Source organism: Drosophila yakuba, chromosome X (genome assembly GCF_016746365.2).
Source record: "Drosophila yakuba strain Tai18E2 chromosome X, Prin_Dyak_Tai18E2_2.1, whole genome shotgun sequence".
Classification (NCBI taxonomy): Eukaryota; Metazoa; Arthropoda; class Insecta; order Diptera; family Drosophilidae; genus Drosophila; species Drosophila yakuba.
Window position 1 is genome coordinate 16,844,906 of NC_052526.2, and position 25,849 is coordinate 16,870,754.

General features: G+C 43.8%; 1 protein-coding gene across 2 annotated transcripts; it reads left to right on the forward strand.

The window, feature by feature from the left end:
• The first annotated feature begins 761 nt into the window (after nucleotides 1-761).
• LOC6525713 (homeobox protein unc-4) lies at nucleotides 762-21,507 on the forward strand. Of its 2 annotated transcripts, none has more exons than XM_039375147.2 (4): nucleotides 762-1,355; nucleotides 19,246-19,448; nucleotides 20,804-20,943; nucleotides 21,008-21,507. In XM_039375147.2, exons 1-4 carry the CDS (start codon nucleotides 896-898, stop codon nucleotides 21,408-21,410), a joined length of 1,206 nt encoding a protein of 401 aa, XP_039231081.1. In that variant the 5' UTR covers nucleotides 762-895; the 3' UTR covers nucleotides 21,411-21,507. The 2 variants fall into 2 exon arrangements, with proteins under 2 accessions (XP_039231081.1, XP_039231077.1); XM_039375143.1 differs by having other exon boundaries at nucleotides 765-1,355; nucleotides 19,210-19,448.
• Nucleotides 21,508-25,849: the final 4,342 nt, after the last annotated feature.

Consider the following 25,849-nt stretch of genomic DNA (forward strand, 5'->3'; position numbering starts at 1 on the left):
TATTCATTTGAACGCGCCTGTCGCGCCATCCCGCTCGCACCGACTTCGCGATTGTCTCCACAAAACTCCACAACTCCAGCGAGTGCTGGCCGTAATTTTAATTCGAATCAATTTGTTTGTCGCCGCCGCTGCACTGAGTTCAGCCATTTGCCCAGTGGGCCGCCGATCCGCTCCACTGTGCAGGCTATGCCACATTTCGCCGCATTTCGGCGCATTGCGTTCCACTGTGCGGCCAGGATACTCGCTACATTTTTTTCAGTGCCTGTGCGTGTTGTGTGTATGTGTGTGCCTTAGTGCCTTGTGAATTGAGTCCCCAAATAAAACGAAGTTAACCGAAAGAGTCTGCAGACTAAGGCGAAGTTAGCGCTAACCCGAGATGAACACTAACCCGTAGTTAACGTAAAATAACCTAGAGTTAATGGCGAGCATAAAGGAAAACCATAAACAAAGCAAACAACTATTGAGTCAGGGTTCCAGAATTATAGCAAAAAGAAAGCAAATAATATAAAAATAATAATAATATAAAAATATAAAAATAATAATAATAAAAAATATAAATAATATAAAAATAATAATAATATAAAAATATAAATAATATAAAAATATAAATAATATAAAAATAATAATAATATAAATAATATAAAAATAATAATAATATAAATATATAAATAATATTATGATATTAAAGTAGATGAACTAGTAAAATGTACTAGTAAAATGTACTAGTAAAATGAACTAGTAAAATGAACTAGTAAAAACCTAAAAGCATGATATAGAGTGCCCAGAATTCAACTTTGACGAAGCAGTATTAAACGTCAACTTAGCACTGACTTGTGTGTTAATAGAAGCAAAGTTGACAGCATTAATACGGAACTGAGGCAAAATTAACACAAAAATGGATCAGCTAATCGAACAACTACAGCTGGCAATCGCAGCTCAGGAGCAAGTTCAGAATCCTCAACAACATCCGCAACCACATCCGCATGAGGCAACCGCGTTGCAACTGTACGCGGCAGCAGCGGCCGTCAACATGCGAGTGCCCGGCTGGTCGGCCTTACTCGGCCTATCATCCCTGGATGCCCCAAATGCCGCGGAAGATGGAATGGAAGATGGCCCCAGCTCCGCAGCCACTTCGTCCTCCGTCTATATGCTCCGCCAGATGGCGCTGATGCAGCAGGCAAACGCAGCCGCCGCAGCAGTAGCAATCCAGCAGCAAAGGGATCTCCATCGGGAACTGGACGAGGATCCGGCTGGGCAGCCCAGTGAAGGGGAATCACTGCCGTCCATTGAACGTCCTGAGGGGCTAGCAATTAAGCAGGAAAGCTCCGCCCAGCATCCGCAGAACATCCGCGCGGGTAAGTTTAATTATAATAATACCATATCTATCCTATTGAATTTTCTAAGAAACTAGTAACAGTTTTTCAATGAATGTTCCAAGTAACTAGTAACAATTTTTCAATGGAATATAATTAATTATAATATTATAGCTCAGGTTAATAATAGCATATATAACAAACCAAAAACCACTCTATTCCACTGGCTCGCTATAAACTAACAATTCGCATTTGGCCAAAATACACGAAATTGCTGGCCAAATTTAATTACGTGAATAATCAACAAGCCGCAACAACAATTACAGGCTGGCAAAAACACACAAAGGTACGCACACACACACACACACACACACACACACACAAGCACGCATAAACACACACATTGAAAGTCCTGGCCTGCGGGCAAATAATGTTGTAGATTTTGCTGTTGCTGCCGCCTGTTGTTGATTAAAAATTGATCAAAAAACATAAAAACACACGAATTATGCATGCGCGTATGTAAATGCGTGTGTTGCGCGTGTGTGGGTGGCGCTGAATTGATTAAAAGGAGCAATTCGATTGAAATTTTATTGGTAAATTGAATAAACTGCACGGCGGCATAAAGGTCCTGGCCGGAAAACTTGTTTTCCATTCCAATTCGGTCATTTGGAAAATGGCATTATCTGCGCAAGCTCGCCGCAAAGTTAATGAATGTAATGAATGAACAAATGAGTGGGCCACAGGACAAACGGACATACGGACAAACGGACAAACGGACATACGGACATGCGGACACACGGACATACGAACATACGGACAAACGGACATACGGACATGCGGACACACGGACATACGGACATAGAATGCGGGTGGCCAGGTGGGGGGTGGTCATAAATAACGCCATTTCGGAAGTGTCCTTGCCGGGAATTACCGCTAAACGTGGGTGATTAGATGAGATCGACTGAAATGTTAGGGAAATTGGTAAATAACCAGCAAAAACTTTAATGGGCTTTTATAAAACGGTGCTGATGTAAATAAACTTTGCTGAATAATAAAATATATAAAGTATACTTTCGGCAGGATTTATAATCAATAAAAATAGCAAACACCTACTTGATAATTTCTTAGAAACATAGTTAAAAAGGAAACCCACAAAATTGTGTATCAATTTTTGGCACTTCCTTGATTAAATATATGGCTTAAGTTCTAAGGTCAATGAAAATGTATAACTGCAATTTGTGAATGAAGAATGCGGGGAGGTGCGAGGCACCTGGCATCGGAAAATGGGAAATGGTGCATGGGAAATGAGCAGTGACAGGTGAAGTCTTGCTTTCTTCTCGCCGTGTTTTCCTCCTTGTTTTTCGCCCAGGTCACGCCCCATTCGGGAAACGCCTGTATTTCCTATTTCGTACTTTGTACTTCGCCCTTTTCTCTTTTGTTTTTAATTTTGTTTTTGGTCTATGGTCTTTGGACTTTTGGCAATTGAACCACTTTCGAGGCGCATCCAATTCCAATTCCGAATTGGCCGTCTTGCTGGGCCTCATCCTCCTACTTTTCTCGACGACGGGAAATTAGCTGCCATTAGTCATTTTTATTGTTTTCGGTCGCGGCCCCGAAACTACAGAATACAAAATGAATATATAAAGCAGAGAGGAAAACGTGGAACTGAAAACTGTAAAGCGAGCGATGGAAAACCATCGGTGGAAAGTCGGAGGGGGGGGGTGGGGGGAAGACCTGTGGCAATTGGGCAGCCAAACAATTTGTGGCAGCTATTTTTCTTACCATTTCTCGTGCGCCCAAAGGAAAGTAGGGGAAAAAGGTCGAACTCGCAGCGAAATGTCTTAATTATTTTTGGTAGCTCACTGCCCTCCAACCGCCCCTCTCCCGCCCCTCACCTGCCCAGTCCCGAAAACCGCGTGCCTAAACATACAATTTTCGTTTACGACATTTTAATTAAGTTTTCCCCATTTTCCTCTGCTTGTGGAAATTGGGCAAATTAATAAGAACGCCATTGGCACGCCCCGTCAGGTTCCTTTCATTCGGTTTCTCTGTTTTTTTTTCCTTTTATTTTTTTCGGTTTTCTAACATTTTTTCTGTGCCGAACATAAGGGCCCCCCTTCCGACAGGCGATCATCAGTCTATTGGTGATGAATGAATTGAGTTGTTGGCTCCCAAATCCCAGGCGATCCCAGGTGATTCCAGGTGATTCCAGGTGATCTCCGTTGATCCGCTCCAGCCGTTGGCCGCTCATTAAGGCAGCGCTGACCGCGAGCGCTTCTGGTAATTGCCATCATTTCGAGGGTTTTCGATGGGGTTTTGGATGGGAGCTGAACTACCGGGAGAACTTAGCTGAACTACTAGAGCCATAGATTAATTGTGATTGTGTCGAGTGGAAAATAAAGATGGGAACAGGTACCGCTGCACGGCGAAAAAGCGGGGTTTACTCTTAATAACTTTAAAAAGTCTTTAATTGATTTAAAAAGGAAAGTTTAATAGTTTATTCCCAAGATCCTATTGAATATCTAACATTTTAGGCATTAGTTCTATAAGTTCTATAAGCAGTTTTAAAAACTAAGCGCACAGCTAAAAAAAATTTTAACAAATATTGCGATTTACAAAAAAAATGTACGTTAACCTCATATTTTCAATCGCTGTTTTCGCCATAACTGAATCATATTTAAATATTCCATAACTTTAGGAAATTTCGTTACAAATCAAACATTTTCAACAGCAATAAAAGTAACCAATCATATTTATTAGGAAGCATTTTTTTCAGGTGTAGATGATAGATGCTCTGCATGGACGAGTGAATGAGTGCTGATCCGAAGATTTCTCTCGCCCAAAAGTGAAAGATTGAGTGAGTGGTATATATTGTAGGAGGGGGAGGGGCAGGGGAGGGAAGGGAAGGGGATCGAAAACAAGACTGGAAGCCCAAAGAGCCGAAAAGCGAACAACGCAACCCATCAACATCAGCGACTAATGGGACTCTTGTTCGCATCGGAAAACGGGGCAATTGGAAGGGATAGCTATGGGGTATAGGGTATGTGGTGAGGGGTATTGGTCCAATTTCCAGCGAGATTTTCCTTGGATAATTAATAAAACGCTCAGTGGGCTCGTTGCACTAATTGGTCCGATCGTCGGGCCCCTGATGAGCTTTTGACGAGCTCTCCGCTTTATTTATTTATTATTTTTGTTTTTTGTTTTTCGTTTTCATTTTTTTTTTTGTTCGTTTGGCCCGGGAAATGATAATTATTTAAGTGGAGCCCCATTTAGGCGGTTGCCAAAAGCGAACGAGTAACAAGAAAATCAGAAAATCAGAAAATCAGAAAATCAGAGCACTATCAAAAAAGCACAGCGCCCTTATATCGCTCTAAATACTGCAACCCGCCCATGTTGTCCTTGCATTTGCATAATTTATGAGGGCGACAACCCTGGCCGGTGGCCATAAATTCACCAGCATGGCAGCCAGCCAAAATAGAAGCCAACATCTTTTTTGTTTTTTTTGTTTTTTTCTAGGCCCACTGCGAATGCATTTTGGCAGCTCCAACTCACTTCATTTTGTCCCACTACCAAGTGGCTTATTTCTGCTCCCCTTCCCCAATATTTTCAACGCCCTTTTTGTGGTGTGCCCCAAACCCTTTTGGGTGGACTAATAAAAATCAAAAGGCGTTTTGTTCTCTAAACTTAAATTGAAAACACTTTAGGCCAGTCCTGCCCCCCAAAAAAAAAATGAAACACAAAACCCGTTCCCCTGCCCAAAAACCAAAGGATAAACACTTCAAGGGGCGGATTTGGCTTAGTGCCCCCTTTACCCCTCCTCCACCCCTTCTTGGCCCACACCGCCCCTGCTTTGCGCCGTTATACCATTGTTGAATTACCGTTTAGCACAAAGATGGCGGCGCTAGATTAAAACATTTGTTGGCCAAAAGGGGCGAAAAAAGCAGTGCTTGTAGGTATGAGAATAAAAAATATAAAAATAAAGAGGTATATTGTTTCGGCCACTTGACTTGTTTCACTTGTATTCTTTTTTTGCTTTTCTGTTCTTTGGCCATTTGCAGTTTTGAGGTGTAATTTTTGTTGTTGTCTTAAATACCTTTACAAGTGCCACGCCCCCGAACCGCCCTCCAACTCGTTTGTACAACTCGTTTGGCGATTAGCAAATTAGGGTTAGACGCCCGAAAATTGTAAATTGCCAAATTGGTTGATTTATTCGTGGCAGCGAAGGGTTTTCCCCATCCCGCTTATTATTTAATAACTGCTTGTGGGTGGCGGAGGGCAGTGGTAAGTGAGAAGTGATATAGAATGGCCAATCCATCAGTCGAGCCTCCACTAATTTATCCCCTACTCATTTTGCCACTTTGCTGGCAATCTGTGTCGACAAGTGTCAAGAAATCAAGGCAATTACACGACCCAAAGCCACAAAATAAATAGCAGGAGGGTGGAACATATTTTTGGGTGGAAAATATCAAGTAGCGACGAAACGCTAAGCGGAAAAGCCGCAAGCACGTAGAATCGAGCGTTTTACCGCTAAAGCTAAGCTCACCACCCATTTGCCACCCAGGAAAAGAAAAAAAAACAAAAAAAAAAAAACCCCCTAATATCCTGCAACATCCTGTAACAGAAGCACCCACACACGTCCCGATTTTTATGTTATCTCCATGGACTTGAGCCCAACAAGCGAACTCCCCGCTCGACGACATGAAAATTATGTAAAACTTAAGTAAAAGATGAGCTCGTCAAGAATTATGGCACCCCAGGGAGTCCAAGGATGTGCATGTGGATGTGGATGTGGATGTGGATGTATGTGTGTTCGGTGACAGCAACCCCTAGAATCAAGTGGGTGAGGTTGAATTCGTTGCTTCACGTCGAAGTGTGTATACCCTACGACATGAAAACTATAGTATTATTTTGTTAATAATACATTGTCATTGAATATACACGGGATATGGAAAAGGTTGCTGATAGTCGATACTTTAAAAGAGATATACATACATATATAACTTCACAGCAAGGCACATTAAAAAATCTCAGCATGAGGCACAACTACAAACAGTTGACCAAACAACAAAATCTAGCGGCATTTAAGTGGCAGCTTCGTTTTGGGTGGCCACCCAAAACCACCCACCCACCAACACACACACACACACACACATGCCACACAAAGGACACAAAAATGAAGAGCCCACTCGGAAAACCCTCGACGCTTGTTGGATTCTCTCGTAAATGCCTCATGTGCGTTTATATTGAAACAGATTGCCCTGCCATTCCATTCCATTCCCGTTCATTCCATTCCATTCTATTCCCTGCTGATCTCTGTGTATGTGTCTCTGTGTGTGTGTATCCTTGCGACACTCTGTGTGTGTGTGCGTGACACTTGTTTCGCTGTCCTTTGTGAAATTGTTGCGGTTTGCAATTTGCTGCAAATGACACCGAGTTGGTGGTGCTATTCTTGCTTCTGCCTCGACATACTTGTCCTCCTGCCCTTTTTTTTTTTATCCTTCCCCCCTCTCACCCTCTTCATTCCTCCCATTCCACTTTGCCCGTCGTCTGCAAGGACGACGATGGCGGCCATATTGCGTATACGCCATGTGGTTCGCGGTGCGTGTGTGTGCGTATGGTGCGCATCAACCACCCAAGAGGAAAATGGAGCGGAAAGGGGAGAAGGACGAGCAATTGCCTACCCTGGTTACGCCCCCGCCACTCCCCCCACCCCCCCACTCCCCTCTCTACTCGTCCGCTTTCCCGGGCCAAAATAGGAAAAATCGTGCATAGAAGGAGCGGGGAGGGGTGTGCAGAAGAAAAGCCGCACGACACTTCGGGGCTAATACAATTTATACACTTGGCTTGGCGTCGTTTCGGTTTGGCTCAGTGCCATGGTCCAAAAACAGGGGGAGTTACGGGGGCGAAAGGACTGGGGATTGGCAGGACCTGTCTCTCTCTCTCTCTCTCTCTCCCTTTCTCTCCCTCTTCTTCTCCATCTCCCTCTCGCCCGCTGTCTGTCGCTCTTTTCGCCCAACTCGATTGTCAGCCAGTTTTACGGTTGGATCAATGTTTATGCCATTATACAAACACGAATACATGCATACGTACGGGGGATATATACATATATTCATACATATATATATGTATATATATATGTATGTGTATATATGCAGGAGCAGGAGCAAAAGCACACCGAGGCATTTATCCTTGTTATACACCGCCCTGTCTACTGACTTTGCCCCTCACTGCCCCGCCACTTTCCTTCGCCCCTCTAAGCTCCTTTCTCCTGCCGGATTTCGTCTGTAAATTGGAAAATTTTGGTTTTCGTGTCCTGCACAGAAGTCTTTTCGAATCGACTTCGGCAATACCTAGCAAATAAAGTGATATTGTAGTAAATTAAAAATGCACAAAAATTTACAATTTAAATAGCGTGCTAATTAGCTAATGGCGGATTTAGAGATAAAATAAGATATTTATACAAGTTTATCTATAATTTTCAATGGATAAAAGATATTCAAAATTGTATCAAAGGCATGATCTTAAAAATAAGATTAATACATATTCTCTAATATATATTTATAACATATATTCATATTCTTAACAGACTTATGAAAATCATTACCCAAATCTTCTCATATAAATATAGGGGGTCCACTCTAGTCGGCTCCCTCGTCCCAACTTCCTAGTCTCGATTTGGCTGTAGTCACAATATTTCTTGTATCCAAGAGCGTTCCGCTCGTTGGCTGTCTACCCAGTCGCCCCCCGATCCATCCCCAAATAACCGTACCCCCGTACTCCCAAAAGCCGAACCTCGTAACCCCCAAGACCGTGCAAATTGTAGCTCCACCTCAAGCTGCCTCCACAACGTTGTCGTTGTATCTAATAAACCTTAAATGAAGGCAATATTGTGGGGTTGTTTTGGGTTAATATTGAAACGATAAAATTGAATTGAGCCGTATGCCTAGGGAGGTTTTCCAGTGGTTGCGAGGGGTGGCGAGGTGGGGTGGCGGGAGGTGCAGCAGACGTCCCTGAAAGTTTTCCCTATTTTTCAATGTTGTTGCTATTGCTGTTTCGGTCTGTGCTCTGCTTTTGCTTTTCGGCTTTCCTTGCTTTTTTTTCCATGCTTTGCTTTGGCTTTCGGTGAGTTGTAATGACACTTTTAGCTGACTTTGAAGCCATTTACCCGTCGCGAGTGTGAGTTCATTTCCGTTTCCGTTCGTGCTTTGCGAAGCCCCACTGTTTATTGTTCTCTCCACGAGTCGATGCGGTTTTTAATCAATTTTTGGGACACGATTGACTTGGCATTACTTTGCGTTCGAGCAAACGTGCGTGACTTTCCCAGATTTAATTGCATAAAACAGCAACTTTCTCTTCATTTTCAATGCCAACGTTAAGCAAGTCTGTGTAAAAAATAAATTTAATTTGAAGTTATTCCATTTAAATGGCTTGGAAAAGGAAACCAAGGTTTCTCCCTTTTAGAATAGCAAGTAACATAATATAGTTTAAAAAGCAATAAAAGCTTGGTAATTTTACCCTGTTGCTATAACAAGTATTTAGATTATTTATTATATAAATTATTCATTCAATTTCTACAAAAACAGTAAAATATGTACATACAGTCTACGAAATTGGGTAAAATGAGGACAGGCTGTTTATAGGAATGTTGATATAGTAGATAGGTTTAAGAACAAAGTGGTTCCGAACGGAAGTCGAAAGCAGAAAGAGTGGAAGAAGTGGACATTGGTATTCTTAATCGTCTTCGTATCTGTTTCCGCTACTTGGCCATGTTTTTCGTTACACTTTTGTTCGTTTTGGCCAAATGCCGTCGGCAATTCGTCCGTCTGCCTCGCACTGTCCATCTCTTTCGCGCCCCCATTGCGCCATCTCTTTCGCACTGCTGTGGTCAGCTTTGGCAGCTGCGACTTTTTCGCTTAACATGCGCTCAACATGTTTGGCGATGTTGTTGCTGCGTTTTTTTATTAATTGAAAAGTTAATTAAAGGTGATAAAAATTATACATGCCACCGATTTTCGCGCTGCAGGCGTTCGACACCAACAACAATAACAGCGAAACACGTTTCAATTACACGCACACACACACACACACACACAAACACACACGTTCACCTGCTTATGATACACATACACCTACCATTTACAACAAGTTGCTCCCTCTGCCCATCTCTTTCCCACTCTCGCGGCAGCGCGGCGGCGTCGCAGTCGCCATAGTTTGCGCATTCCAGGGGAATGAGATGTGCGCGAGCGAGATAGCGCGATGGCAAGTTAATTAAATCCTCATGTATTAATCACGGCACCTACCTACCCTCCTCCTCCTCCCCCTCCTCCTCCCTCTGCACATCCAGCCCCTCTGTGGCCCACACTTTCGCTCTATTAATCGCCATCGCCCGAAAACCCGTTGTGCTTGAATCCTGTACACCGAAAGAAATCACGGCATATTTGCCTACCTTTCGATTATCAGGAATTATCATAACAAGGCGTATTTTTAATTGCTTAGCTTTACAATTGAAATTCTTTTATAAATACTCTTTAAAAAAAAACATTCAAAACATTGGAAATTTCCCTGTGCATTCAATTTAAGAATTATCATTTATTGCATTTGCTTTTATCATTATATTATAGAAGCCAGGGTTGAGATTTTCTTTCTGTGTAGCCAAAATCCTCGTTGTCGCCCTCCCTTTCGCTCGCCCTGTTGCTTTCTCTTTCGCTCGCGTGGTCCCAAATCTGCGCTTGCGTGATTCCGATGGCAAATTAATTCCTTGGTAATTTGTTTTGATGTGATGTGCGACTGGAAATTGATTGAGATTGTGTTGTTGTTGTTGATACTGCCGCCGTTGTTGTTGTCGATGTTGTTATTGTTGTTGTTATTGCTGTTGTTGTTGTTGCTGTCTCTGTTGTTGTTTCTGCTGGGGAAGAATTCATTAAAAGCAGCAGCAGAAATCAATTTTTATGCTCGCCTCTTTGCTTCCTCGTCGCTCCGTCGTTTTTGCTTTTTACCTGCTTAGCTTTTTGCCGTGCTCTTTGCTTTTGCTCAAATTTTCAAATTGCCGTTGTTTGTGCATAAATCATCGGTTCGCGTTCAGACATAACTTTCAATTAATAAACTATTGTCTACATTAATAGATTTTGTGTGCCATGCCATTTGTGGCATGGTTTTTGGCTTTTGCGCCGAGATTTGTTTGTCCAATTAATTATACAAAGCAACCGAAATTGGTCTTAAAACCCACGCCATAATCGTATTTTGGGGATTATTGCCCTTTAACTGGATGAGCTTTCATACACAGTGGAGCAGCTCAAGTGGATTTTCAGAAGCAAATTAAAATAAATGTTTTATTGGGCATTGTAAATGGGCAGTATGTGTAATGAGCTAAATACTTTAGTTGAATTATGACAAGACTTCAAAATAAGGTTAACTTTCTGCTAAGGAAAAGGACACTGTATTTCTGATATATAATAATATCGGACATAACTACTAATTTAATTTAAATTTCTTAGCCTGCAATCTGTCGCTTTAATTATAGTAGATCTCAGATAAATCTTAATAAAATGCAAATTATTGCATCGTAGCATGACTAACCTCGCTTAAATTCTGCCAATAAAATGGCAATCTGCAACTCTAAATCAGTGACTGCCATCGTTCTTCAACCTTGCACCTGCAACACACACACACACACACACACACACACACAAGCACTCGCAGAAAGCGCGAAAGAGACAGACAGCTGGACCACGCCCCCTCTGCGGCGAAGAAGAGAACGGGACGCAGTCGCTTCGTAATCAAATTAAGTAAATTACAAGCTCTCAAATGTGCAAGACTCGTGTTTTACCAGGCTAATAACTGCCGAAAACGGCGGAGAATCCCAACCAAGCAGGGCCAAAACGAGATCCCCGAGAAACGGCATGATGGCCTTATCCGCAGCTTTGGAGGACTCGGTTCAGTTCCAGTTTGCCCCCAAAGTTCCCCTTAAGGTTCCCCCCAAAGTTCCCCTTATGGTGCCCCCAATTCCCCATGCTCCCCAATGCTCCACAAGTTCCCCTAATTCCCCGAGAGCCCTTCAGACAACTTAAGAACTCAATTTGCGCTCACTGTCTCGCTCTCGCTCGCACCCGCGCCGACTATCTCTTTCTCGGACAGAGCCTGATCTTTGCCGCGCTTCCTTTCTAAATTGATTTTGAAAACAAAATGATCGTAAATTTTGATCGTCTTTGCAGCCTCTGCAAATTACCGAAGCTTTCGGGTTCTGTTGTTGTACCCGATCTTCAAGCGGGCACCGCCCCAAAATGATCATTATTATTCTTGCTGTGGTTGTTGCTTTCGCTGTTGTTGTTCTTGTTGGTGTTGGCTCTTTTATGGGCCTTGATTGAGTTGTCATATTTTATTACCGAAAATTTTAGACAACGTTGCAAGCCCAAGCAGCCGAAGGTCCCATTTGCCATAGCGAATTGGGTTCGGTATCTGTGGATCTGCAGATCTTGTGATCTTGCGATCTTGCAATCTTGGGATCCCCTGGTGACGTCCACATTGACGCTGACGCCGGCGCAGGCGCGGCTTCACACCTGTATTGGTGTTGGTATTGGTATTGGTGTTGGTGCCGCTTGCAATGTGACGTGTGTGTGTATGTGTGATATTCAGGTGATAATATGCCCGCCATTTTCGTAATGGAAAGTAATTATTGTTTGCGGCAACGAATTACAGTAATCGTCATAAAATGTTTCCCCATGACTGCCCGCAGCGGCAGAGCAGCGCGGTGCAAACGCCAAAAAATGAGGGGGGAAAAAAAAGGCAACCAACAATCAGCGGCCGTAAACAGCGGAAGAAAGAGAAGGGACGAGGGAGGGACAGGGACGGAGATGGAGATGGAGACGGAGACAGTGAGCAGACGGCAGTCCTCCTATAATCAAGGGAAATAACATTTTCAAGCAGCGTTAAAACTAACATTAATTATGTCCGAAACGAACAAAACGATCGAGAGCAGGGAACTTGAACAACGGGGAACGTTGGAATAAGGAAGCTCCAAATTGGTCGAAAACAACAAAAGTGGCACAAGGCGAAGATCGTTTATGCGCCGTTAACTTGCGGAAGTTCTCTTGTGAATTGATTAATTGAAGAAATGTAACAACTATAAATAATACTGGCCAAAGCTGCCACAGAAACTGGCGCCCAACGTGGGGCAGTAATATTGTGTGACACCAATGTTGTAAAAGAAGCCAAGGTCGTTCATGCGGAAAAATGTATTGAGATTTGTATTTGAATAATCACACTTTATTGATAGCAGTATAAGCGGCATTCGTTGGTGCTGCAATAAACATGATAAAGACATTCCCGAGAGCAAACAAGGCGCTGCCAATGTGTTATAGCACCATGTAATGAAGTGGCTTAATCAAGGGGATCCGATATAAATGCTGTTGAGCATGCAAGAATTCACGTCATGCCATGTGGCATAAGAAAATCCAGCCTGGGATCCTGGCAAACCATATCAAATTCATAACTGTCAAATAATATAGCGTTTAAAGCAGGTAAATGAAATGAAAATTAGCTTTCGACGGAATGCTGGCGCAAAAACATGAGAGATGTAGCCAGCACATGCAACACTGTAAGTGGCTTTTGTGGCGCCCCCCGATCTGATATATGTATGTATGTATATATACTCAGCTATATATGTGCATGCAGAACCCACCGGCGATCGATGGAAAGATGTTAGAGCCACGAACATGGCAACAAAGCAGGGAACCAAAAAGGGAGAGAAAAGCAAAGGACTGGAGTGTAGTGAAGTGGGCTGGAGGTATTGAGCTGGAATTTGGAAGGGGAAGGAAAACGAGTGCAGCCCCCGTTCAGAGTTACGCCCCAGAGACCGAAACCAAAGGAAAACCTGACCGTGCCCGAACCCCAACTCGAACTCCAAGCCGGACCCGGAGCAGACGTAGGCGCATCCATACAATCCTCTACCCAGCAGCGGCGGCCTATAACCGAAGCGATCTAAAGTTGAAGACGAGCTCCAACCGACGAAACAAGCAACAAACTGAACAACCGAACGAAACGACGTTAATAAGAAATTAATGTCTTGATCATTTTCGATCGTTATGTAAATCAATCAGGCAAATTATAGCTCAGGGGCTTGCCACAATAATTAGACCCTATTCGTAATAATGCGCCACAAGCTGGCAGCGTGCGAGCGAGAGGCCAGATACCCGGATAGAGATAGCGATAGAGCGATCCTCTTGGCGTGCAGACGCTGACGCGCCCCTTTGCAAAAATGAAAAACAAAGCAAAAAAAAATAAATAAAAAATAAAAAAAAACTAAAGAAATGAAAGCGCAAAAAAAAATACAAAAGAAAAAGAGAAGCAGGCAAGAACGAGGTAAAAAATGTGGCATGCAACGCCTTGATGTCTTCTTCGACTCGGCAAGCCTGAAAACTGAAGGCTGAAGACGGAAGACTGAAGGCGGAAGACCGAAGACTGAAGACTGAAGAGTGAAGACTGAAGACTGAAGAGTGAAGACTGAGGACCTCAGATCCAAGATCCAGCGACGTCTTCATTAAAACAACAAAACATTTATGCGCCGCTTTGGCATGTCGATCGTAGCTGGTAGATCGTTTGAGAGCAGTTCGTCATGGCAGCAGACTTTGCTCTGGGCGAGGGGGGTTACAGGGGGGGGGAGGGGCCCAATGGAGCGGACTTGCGGTGGAGAGGGAGGGGGAGGGAGAGGAGCGGGGGCAACTGGCAACATCGTAACAAGATGCGTAAAAATTATTGATTTTCTTTGACTTGATTGTTGTTGGCTATCAAAATTTAATCATAACATGCAGCACAACCAGCAAACAGGAGAGAGGCAATAGTGCACTGGAAAAAATAGATTTTAAAACGAAAACGAAAATGATAATATGTACATGCAACATGTTACTCTATAGATGATATATGTATATATGTGCGTTTACTTCCGTTCAATAATATTAATACACTACCCCAAGAATAATAATACAAATTTAATGGGTATAGCCATCTTTTTACAATAGAATATAGATATACAACTTAAATTTATTTTTTACTAAACAATATGATATGATATGATTTATGATATGATATATAATATGATGATATGATATGCACATATTATGATAAACATACATATATGATATATTATATACATATAATATGATGTAAAATGTAATAAATGTATAATATGATGATATGATATGCACATATGATATATGATATGATATATAATATGATGATGTGATATGCACATATTTTAGAAATGAGCATTGATTCCAAATAACATTTATATAAAGGTGTTAGCTTGGGAAGAATTCTTTTAGTTAACTTGGCTTAAAAAGAGGCTGATAATTAAGCGCTTAGATTCATGGGATGTGCCGCAAGATTTCTCCGAGTGCAGGGGGCATGGCAACAGGTACTGGGCGATGGAGATGGAGATGGCTAGCATGTTGCCAAGTTAACCACTCGGCCACTTCCACTTGAATTTTCAATTTTGCATCGCAGCAGCAGGGCAAAGTAATTTGCCGCGTTGACGTGCCTGGCCTGGCAGATGAGCAATGACCCGGCTCGACCAGATCGTTTGGTGCCGAGGAGGGATCAGGGATCAGGGACCAGGTAACCCAGAATATACAGCACCGAACCAGTATCAGTATCAGTATCAGTAGTAGAAGTATACCTGGTTCAGCCTTTTGCTGTCGATTGCACTCGCTCGTCGTGTCGATCAATTCGTTTTAATGCAAACAACTCGTATAAATTCATGTGGCAAGTGGGCAGCCAGCCGGTGAGGTGCCCCTGCTCCTTTGGATATCCCTTTCCTGGAAACATCGCCATCGACTGGCAACCAGGCATCAGGCATCAGGCAAAGTGCAAAGAAATTCATTAAATTAAGTGCCACACATTTGTGGCCCACTGTGCGGTGCCTTTGGAGCAAGCAGCTCCAGTTCGGCTCCGATTGCGGTTATTATTGCTCGCCCATAAAGCGGCCGACGGAAATGAGACTGTGGCCAAGGACTTGGCCAGGATAACAGGAGGGGGGGGTGTAGCCCACCACATGGAACCCAGTTGAGTGACGGCGTCTGAGTCGTCGGAACCTAGACAAATTACTGGGCACCTCGCAAATGGCGATTGTCCGAGTGTCTACTGTAATGCGCTTGGCGGAGTCGCAGTCGGCTAATGATGATGGACTCAAGCGATCGCCTCTCTAGGGGAATCTCTGATCTCTGTGGTAGTTATCCCAGTTTAGTTCTTATTTATAAACTTGGCAGGGCGTTGGATGTAAACCAACTCCATACCAATAATTAGTTATGCGACTAAGAACTTTGGGTGGGCGATAAAACGCATCTCTTGCCGGAAAAGCAGTTCAAAGTGAATCAAAAAGACTTTTTCTAATTTCCAGCAGATTCCCACGTTATGCGCTGAGCAAACAATTTAGTGCCATTACCAACTTGAATTTGGCTTGGAGTTGGGGAAAACTCGGACGGACAATCCATCAATTTGCCCAGGAACTAAACGCCTTTGACAGGCAATGAAAAGCGGCGCTGTTGCTGGTGGAAAACAAAAAAAGAAAAAAAGGGGTTAAAATTCGAGTTTAGAGTGTGAAACAGAGGCGTACGCTGGAAATCCCCGTGTTAGGGGCGCGTGTCAGACTTAATGCCTGATTCTGGGCACTAGTTTTTTTTTTGCTATCTAGGTGATGATCCTGGGGGTTGACTGCCAGGGAACAGGAGTCAAACTGAGGGTCGCATAATTAGCAGCCCTAATAGTTTGTGTGGCCATTTTTTTGGGCGTTTTATTTGTGCTTTTGCAGTGGAGTTTCTTTTTTTTTTCCAAGTCAGGCAAATCAAATCATGTGACAAGCTTCTAATGAACCTCAAAAAGGCACCCTGAAATTGCCTTTTTGTTTTTTACATTTTTTACTATGATTTCCTGTTCCCAGCCAGCGACATTTGTGTGGCCTATAAATGCTAATAAGCCCTCACATTTTTTCTTTTGCAGTTGCAACATCGCTTTTTTTTTTATAGATTTTTACGGGCATTTGTTGGGTAATTTTTTGTGGGTCGTTTCGTAGTTGGAATCGTTATGAACCAGGCCAGGAGCAATGGTGTCCTTGTGCCCATCATCATCATCGTCCCGAGGGCCTCCTTCCTTCATCTGCGTGTGCATTTTGTTCCACTTGAGTTTGTTTGTTTAACGACCTTTGAAATTAGGCAAAACTAAGGTTGCTCTGGGGTTGCCTCTGAGATTTGGGCATGAGTTTGGGTTTTGGGTTTTGGGTTTGGGTTTGGGCATTTGGCACTGGGTACTGGGTTCTGGATTTTTTGTGGCTCTGGAACGATGCTCGACTGGACGGCAAGCAGACAGCAATTTATACTGTTTATATGCTAATTTCACCGATCGCCTTTTCACTCAGTCGCTGCCGAGTTTGCATATGATTCGGATGCAGATTTACCATTCCGCTGGCCTAATTTAAATTGGGTTAACGTTTTTAATTAGCCAACCGATGGGGAGGGGTGAGCGCCTGTTGTTGGGGGTTGAAAGCACTCTGAAGGAGTTTATGATCAAAATAATTCAACTGAATTAATTTAGCTGCATTTTAAGTGAGGCGGAAATCGATTGCCCGAATTAATTAGTATTTAAAGCTTTAATGCGCTGTTTTGCTCGTTTTGCTTTTTAGATGTGTAGTTGCATATTAGAAATGCCTATCTTTACCAAATATTTAAATCTGAAATATGAATGGATAAATATTCAGAAGGAGTACCGTCTTATATTTTATAACATATTAACTATTTGTATGAATATAAACTCTTGGAATTGTAAACGAATTTCAACAGTTTGCTTTGCATTTTTCTCGCACTGTAACTTTCTGAATGAAAGGTCCTCGAAGGACTTCCCCCATCAATCCTTGGGGGTCTCATTCAGTTTCAGTTTGGCCAGTTTACCTTGGCGTCGCCTCTAAATGCCCGGCAAATGTCTTAACCATTAGTTGCCACGCCCCTTATCGATTGGCGAGCAGCAAACACACACATGATGATATCCTATTCCCAGTCCACTGTTAATCCCAAATCCGAAATCCGAAATCCGGAATCCAAATCCCCGAACTGATACACAATAACAAAAGCCAAAGACCTGTTCCAGTTGCCAGAATCTTCGTGGCAAATTAGGTGGACAAACCCCCGAAAATGCTGTGCGGCACACACGAAACTATGCCAGGATACGATTACGATTCTACAGCAACTCCTTCTTCGTCCTTCTCCGGCCTCCTGCGTCCTTCTGCGTCTTTGTCCGCGTTTGCCGGGGAGTCGGAAAGTCAACAAAAACCATAATTCAGATAATTTTATTTATAACACCCTTGAGGAATTATATTTTATTTACTCTTTCAAGTGTGATGATGAGGTTGCGAGCGTACAGGGGGTAAATCCAACAATGCGTTGGATGGACACCGATACACCGATATGGTCCTTGGTCCTTGCTCCTTTCTCCTTGGTCCTTGTCAGGGACCTGCCCCTTTGTTGTGTTTGTTGCTCGGTGTTTGGTGTTCACTGTTCACTGTTTGCTGTTTGCTGCTTGGTGTTTGCTGTTTGGTGTTTGGTGAACTCTATGAAATGTCTGGGTCGTGTTGAACAGGGGTTGAATCCCCCTGCGTCCTGCGTCCTACGTCCTGCGTCCTGCGGCTCCTTCGATTTGCTAGCAGATGTGTTTGTAAATTGTCGAAATCTGTGTGCATTTCAGCATATGAAACTCACGTAGCCGCCGACCGCTCTATGATTTTTATTGTAATTTTTTTTCCATTTTTACGAAAGAAAGTGAATCCATTCCCCCCATTCGATTGTGGTGCACTTGGTGGTTCGTGTGGTTAACCGCTCGCTCGCTGGCTCCACAAGTCGATGGCCCAAACCCAAAACGAAATACCAAAGCTCCGAAATCATGTCGTCCTTAACCCCCATTGTAATTGCCCAGTCAGCAGGCGGAGCACTGGCTCTGGCAAATTTTTGCAATTAAATTTCACTTAAAACTGCAAGCGAACGGAGCGAAGGCAAGGCGGCAAAAGGATAGAAATTATATGGTATGGTATGGTATGGTATAGTATGGAATAGATTGGGCGGGGGGCTACGAAAGGAGAGGGGAGGGGAGGGGAGGGGAGTGGGTCGGCTTGTAGGAGTAATTTACTTCCGCCATTGGAGCTTTAAACATATCCGAGCAACACCCACCACTTCCTAATTGTGGAAACCAATTTGCGCCGCTATAAATTAGAAAGACAAACGACGCTCCTCCTCGAATCCTGCTAAATTTCCAAAGGGGGCGGCTGTGCAGGTCTGGTTGGGAATGGGGCGTGGCCGCTTCCGCTTCCGGTTGCTGTTTCTGTTTCTATTTCAGTTTCGGTTGCCGTTTCAGTTGCCGTTGCTGTTTGCGGTCTCGCTCGCATATCTTGGAAATTTGCATAAATAGACTTTAATTGTTTGCAATTATAAAACGAAACCGAAACGAACGGGGCACCGCCTTTCCCGGGACTAACACATGGAAACATGGATACATGGATACATGGATACATGGATACATGGATACATGGATACATGGAAACATGTGAACATGTGAACATGGATACGTGGACTCATGAATACACCCACTGAATGGGGCATTCCCATTTAGATAGTATTCGGGATAATTGTGGACGCTATCAATGGCTGGCTAGCAATCTAATCTACTTGGGAGCAACTCCTTAGGCGCAAGAACAGCGATTTTAACAATTTTATAATGCATATACATGCTGGGAAATATATAGATCATCGCGATCATTCCATTGTCCTTGTAACATTGATATTTCTACATTGATTCTACATTGATTCTACATTGATATTTTTACTATAATCGCCTTATTTCTGCAATACTTGCGCCTTATATTTAGACTTTAAAGAAGAGTCGCCCTTTTCTGCTAAACCAGAACCGCAATGCGATAAGGAGGCCAAGTCCAATCTGGAGCAGGATGAGGATGCGGAGTCCTCGAAGCGGAAGCGCTGCAGGACCAACTTCAACTGCTGGCAACTGGAGGAGCTGGAGAAAGCCTTTCAGGGAAATCACTATCCTGACATTTATATGCGCGAGTCCTTGGCCACGAAACTCGAGCTGAAGGAGGGTCGCATAGCGGTGAGTTATGCTTTACAAATTATTAAACAATTCCTATAAGGTCATAGGATATCCTTTAAGGATACCCAATCCACAATCCACAATCCCCGATCGGTTCCATTTGGAACCGTGTCGATAACATTTGCGTGCGCATTGTAAAACAATTTGGTGGCAACTGGAACTCAATTACTCAATAAAACCAATTACCTGACTATTTTTATCCATTATAATTCATTTTATTTCATTTGCAATTGCGTTTCGTGTCGCTCGTTGTTGTAATGATTTCAATTGCATTCCCATAGCGTAGCTTAACCCTTTGGTCGCCCCCCCCCCCCTTGCCAGTCGGCTCACTCTTAACCCCTGGCCAACACCACCCCCACCCCTCCCCCCCCATTAACCCCCTAAACATTGCCCACCGATGGCTGACGCTGACTTTGCATGTCAGTCGTGTGATTATCGTGGGTCTTTGTCTATCTGGCAATATGCCTCTCTCTCACTCGCTCGCTCTGTTTCTATCTCTTTCGGGGACGGGGACATTTGGCTACGCTTTTCGTCTGAAATTGTTTCTTGACATGACATATCAATTTGTCAATGCGAACGGCAAGACAGCGACAGTCTGTCCGTCACTCGAATGGCGAACTCAACTCCACGGCTTTTGGAGCTACAACCATACATATGTATATATGTATATGTATGTATGTATGTATATGTAACAGAGAACTGAGGGGCAGGGGGGGGGGGGCTCTTGTTAAAGTCGGGAACGATGCATTGCATGCCGCTGTTCGAAAACAATTTGTTGCACATTAAAAAGTGCACAATGCATGCAAATGACTTCAAATTGTCGCAGACACACACGCACACACACATGCACACACACACGCACACACACACAGGCACGCACTGGAAAGCCCCTCCTCGACTCCAGCCCAGTGTCAAACCCCAAACCCTAGCCCCCACCCACTGCCCCATTGATACGCCTGGATGCCCCGGCAAACTGCACGTCAATTAGCGACGCCATCTTGTTTATGACTCCAACTAACCAAAGCAACCAGCCCCATCTCCATCCGCATCATCACCATAGCCATCATCATCATCATCATCACTATCATCATCATCATCACTATCATCACCATCATCATCATCAGCACTGTGTGGTCACGATCTCCATGACGATCCGATCCATCCATGACACATTGCCCTTGCTCTGACCTGGTTAATCGTCCGCATCTGAATTGGTGACTTATTGAAACGAATTATGATTACCTAGTAATGGATATTATGGCTCTGGCAGTGCCAACATTCCCACTTCTCATCCTTGTACAATCTCTCCACATATCCTTTCACATCGCAAGCCACAGTAAACCGTTTCCTTGCAGGTCTGGTTCCAGAATCGTCGTGCCAAGTGGCGCAAACAGGATCATACCAAGAAAGGTCCTGGCAGACCGGCGCACAATGCCCAGCCCCAGAGCTGCAGTGGTGCCCCCATTCCGCCGAGTGAGTTGCGAGCCAGGGAACGGTGAGTACCACCAGGTTGTAACCCGATCCAATTCCTGATCCAAAAACAAATCCACATTGAACAGAGCTCAGCGCAGCAAGCGGATGAAGAAGGCCATCGATCGGCAGGCGAGGAAGCTGCGGCTCAAGGGAATCGAGGTGAACTATGCCCGCCTGAAGGCCGATTACCTAGCTACCCACCAGGAGCACTGGGCGGAGGAGGAGCAGGATGAGGAGGATGTGGTGGATGACGATCCGCCCATCGATGTGATGGCGGTGGGCGGTGGGCAGGAGGACAATACTGGCGACAGTCAGGACAACTCCTACTGCTCCTCCAGGACATACCCGAAGAGCACCAGCAGCGAACTGGATCCGGACGACATGGGCGTTCAGATAAAACTGGAGGCACCGTCACCACCACAATCATCCATGCAGAATAAGACCCTCTACAGCTCGCCCTTCAGCATCGAATCCATATTGGGATCTTAGTGAATATCGGGTGTTGCACTATGATTCCATAAGTCTACTATGATTTCGGTGGTTAGCTAGGAACTATAGCGAAAATAAACTGTAAACCCAAAGCAAATGCCTCCGTGTGTCTGGTATTTATACCCTTTACTCGTGGGCTAATAGGGTATACTGGATTCGTTTACAGGTTTGTAACAGACAGAAGTACGCGTTTCCGACCATATAGAGTATATATATTCCTAATTACGATCAATAGCCCAGTTGATCTGGCAAAAGTTTGTTGATTCATGGCGGGAAGTGGGACATGGGCACCACGAACTTCTATAGCTGATTAACGGGTATCTGATAGTCATGGGACTCGACTATAGCGTACTCTCTTGTTTTCTTTGGGGTCAAGAGTGTGGCATCGCGTTGGTGATTTGGGTACGGTACGGTTAGGAGTACGCATGCCAAAATGCGAGTGCTTTTTAATTTCCAGCCAACACCCCGAAGGCTCGCGATGGGTTAAGACATAAGAAACCAGGCAGAGGAAAGCAGCTCCAGAAGGCGGAGGCAGTGCATCCATCAAGTTCACACGCAGCTCGCACGGTGGAAACAATTCACGAAGCTTAGTAGCACAAAAAAAAAAAACTTGAATCGAATTACGCTGCATTGTCGTGTTAATTGGCTTCGATATGATTGAATTCTTCATCGATTAAAAGGGGTTAAGAGTTATTAATTGAATTGTAAATGGTGATTACCGACAACCATGGTACCCATCATCATCAGCATCCGTTGGAATCTGAGAGTCGCGCAGCTTTCGACCTCGGGGCAGAAAGAGTTTCACAAATGCAACTCGCTGTATGAGCGCTGAAGCAAAGACAGCGCAGAAAGAGACGGCAACGCCGGGGGACGAAAGAGACGGCTGCAAGGACAGCGGCGGACTCACAAATGTAATACACACATCAGGCAAATAAATTAGAAGGCAACTCCTTCGGCAGAAGCGTCAGCCAGGCCGCGCCCCCCGTTCGCACTCGAATCCAACAAAATGGAGCCCAGAACCCAGAGCCATCCCATAGCCCAGACCCAGACCAAAACCCAGACCAAGACCCAGACCCAGACCCAGAACCAGACCCAGAACCAGACCCAAAAACCAGGTGAGTGGGGATGCAGAGTGGCGAGTAATGCAGACAATCCGTCATGCAGGTGTGAATGATTCATTAATTTCTCGCCTTCATACGAATTTTCATTTCAGTTAACATGCAAGCGGAACCGAAACGAGACTCAAAGAGTTACGCACACTGCGCGAAAAAGTCTAGTCATATGCCAATCACTTTAGAGCAGTTCAATATCATGATTGCAGGATTTGTTTCCTTAACTTTTTATTGATTTATCTTATATGAATGTGTGTAAATAAATGCTGTTCTAGAAGTTTCCAACTTTTAGCGCTCGAAATACATAATAATTTAAGAAACCATTAGAATTATCTTCAGTGTAGCTGAGGATCGGTAAAGAGGGTAACTCTGCTGATGGAGTTGGAGATGGGGCTGGACTTTAACGGCGACGTATGCCTGGCAGCTTTCTTGAAGATCCGCTCGACTCCAGCCACATCCACATCCACATCCACATAGCCCACTGCTGATCCTCCGAGCTTAACGTCTTCATTACGCACGGCCACGGCCCACGTTTCCTGCCACCTTCCTCTCCCAAGAGCCGAAGGAAGCGAGTTGGAATCCGAAAAGAAGTCAGAAACTGAAACTGAAACAGAAACAGAGACCCAGAAACAGAATCAGAATCAGAACCAGGACCTGGACCAAAACCAGAGAACCACTCTGTCTCCGCTGCCAATTTCGTTTTGCATTTTCAATTTCGTGGCATTTCCTTTCGGAATCTGAAGATCTGGAGATCTGCAGAACTGGAGATCTGCAGAACTGGAGATCTTGGGATCTTGGGCTCGCACCTAAGCCAAAAGCTTTAGCCAGCGGGTGGCGGGCGGTCTCAGCTGGTGGGGATTGTCTGCGGATTGGCTAGTGTTAATTAGCTGATGAGCCGGAAGATCAAATGCCAATTAACCAATCGAGGTGCACAAAAGGCGCCCCTATTGAAGTGAAGTATCGGGGTTGTGCAAATAAATTGGGCAATAAATTATACACGAAATGGAATCACACGCACTTGATGAGTTCTTATTTTCGGTTTAAGACATAGCAAGTCATAGCTACTTGAAATATGCATGATGATGTGTATGCAAGTTGAAAGTAAGTTTATCATTTATTTATTTATTTTTAAGTATGTTGCAAAGTGCTTTAACTGCTTTCATGACAAAATCATTTCTCAATCAACTGAGTTAGTTAGTTGGGTAAAAAGTATGCGTGTAAACTTTATTTTGAAAATAAAGATAAATATAAGTAAAAATTATATTATTCCAAATTGGCCCACAAAGGATGTCTCCAATAAATTGGTCAAACTTTTGTGCAAAAGCGCTACGCATGCGTGAGTTTCACACGAATTGCAGATCGTAAAAAGCGCTGAATGATTTTTGCCTGCTGTTCGCTGTTTGCTGTTTGCTCTTTGCTGTTTGCCGTTTGGATGGATCTTAATATAACAACAATTCATATTTTTTATTACACCTACTTTAAGGTGCGCAACAGCGACGTCGATCGGCGGAGCGAGCGGCTTCGAAATGAAGGCGTTAACCAACTTTAATACATTTATTTGGGCCACAAAAGCCAAAAGCTGGCCGGGATTGGGACGGGGTCGCCAACTGAAACTGAGACTTCCACCGCCAAGGAAGCCAGGAACATTGGGGCTCAGGAGCAGGAGCAGGAGCAGGCGCAGGCGCAGCAGACGCTGCCATATCTGTCCAAAGTAATAATTATGTTTCACGTTGTTATCCTAATTTACGTGCCCCAGAACAAGGGACCTAACCAGAAACCCAGTATGCGGTGCACTGAAAGAAACATGTAGTAAACATTGATTTGTCATTAATTGTGGCAACATTGACATTAATTGTAGCAACAATGACTTTCGTTGTAGCAACATTGACTTTCATTGTAGCAACATTAACTTTCATTGTAGCAACATTGAAAGGTGCTATCTGATAGTCGCGATCTCACTGGTTCTTTGTGGTATGGAATTGAGGCGAAGGATAGGTAGCACTGGTTTTTTGCAGTGTGTGAACCTGAACCGCCGTCACAAGCGATGCCCCGGGGCTCAAACTGAAAAGCTGTAGCACTGAAGCCCCAACCTCTGGCCAAAAGCGAGGCTCATCATCAACGTGGTCGTGGTCGCAGTCGTCCAGCCGTCGTCTTTGGATGGTCGGCGCATTTCACTGGAAAAATATTAAACACAAAGCGAGATACTGAAAATTGATTTCTCACCTTCGTGCACGTTATGGAGGCTTCGCTGTCCCTCTGTCCCTCCGTCCCTCCGTCTGTCCGTCCTTGCGGCTTATAATTAATTAATACGTAGCTGCACATGTACAAATACAGGTATAAATATCCGGATTTGGATATAGCACTTCGTGATTTGCACGCCCGCCGCGTTTCTTTGGCTTTGCCAGCGTTTCGCTTTGACGGGCTCGAAAAACCAAAATAAAAAAAAACATTTCAATAATCATAATCTCGAAAGTGGGGCAGGGGAAAAGGGGCAATGGGCATGGCATCTATGGAGCATGGAGTGCCCAGCTTGGTTACCCGCCAGACAGCCTGTCGCAGTGGCACCTCCCCCTTTTCCCTTTTCCCTTTTCCCTTTTCCCTTTCCCCATTTCCCTTGCAGCCAGTCTGCTCTCCTCCACTCGTAAATTAACATTTATCTGTGAATTTATTGCATCATCGAGAAAAGTTTTCAATTCGCTGGCGAAGCAGCCGAGAAATAAGAGGTGCGATAGGCTGGGTGTGAGTAAAGTTTGCTTGGAATCCCCATACCCATACCCATTCCCACTTCCACCTCCATTCCAATACCCATGCTCATACCCATTTTCATTTCCATATCCAAGCACCTGTTGGTCAATGGGAAATTTATTTGTCATTCCTTTTGCAGCATTTGTCGCGGCTTTTAATTTCCTTTCAAAACGCAGCTTAGTTTTCCATTTCAAAGTCTTCATCTCTCATCATTTGTGGCAAGGTTGTTTGCCTTTTGCATTGATCACATTGTTTTATAATATTTATATATTTTATATTTGGTCTAAAACTTAGAGGAAGTGTAATAATATCTGCATTATCACGTTCATAATAAATGTATATATATAAATACGCATATCATTTTTAATAAAATGACAGGCATAATATTATTTAACTGATAAAAGATAAGTATTCTAAAATATTGTAGCAATTTTCGGTAAGTGCAGGGCATCTGGATTGCGACTGTATAGCCTACTAAAAGATCGCCTCTTTGTTGGTAATATTTTCTTTTGTAACTGCGGCTCAGTTCGTTAGCCTGGCCATCGAAAAATGATTTTCCTTTTGGCCAACCCGATGCATCGT

What these genes read in the sequence shown, in the direction of transcription:
- LOC6525713 (XM_039375143.1), top strand. Translation starts at nt 896, where the DNA reads ATGGATCAGCTAATCGAACAACTACAGCTGGCAATCGCAGCTCAGGAG. An exon ending in TCCGCAGAACATCCGCGCGG is followed by an intron (nt 1,356 to 19,209) that starts GTAAGTTTAATT and finishes CCTTATATTTAG; the next exon opens with ACTTTAAAGAAGAGTCGCCC. An exon ending in TGAAGGAGGGTCGCATAGCG is followed by an intron (nt 19,449 to 20,803) that starts GTGAGTTATGCT and finishes GTTTCCTTGCAG; the next exon opens with GTCTGGTTCCAGAATCGTCG.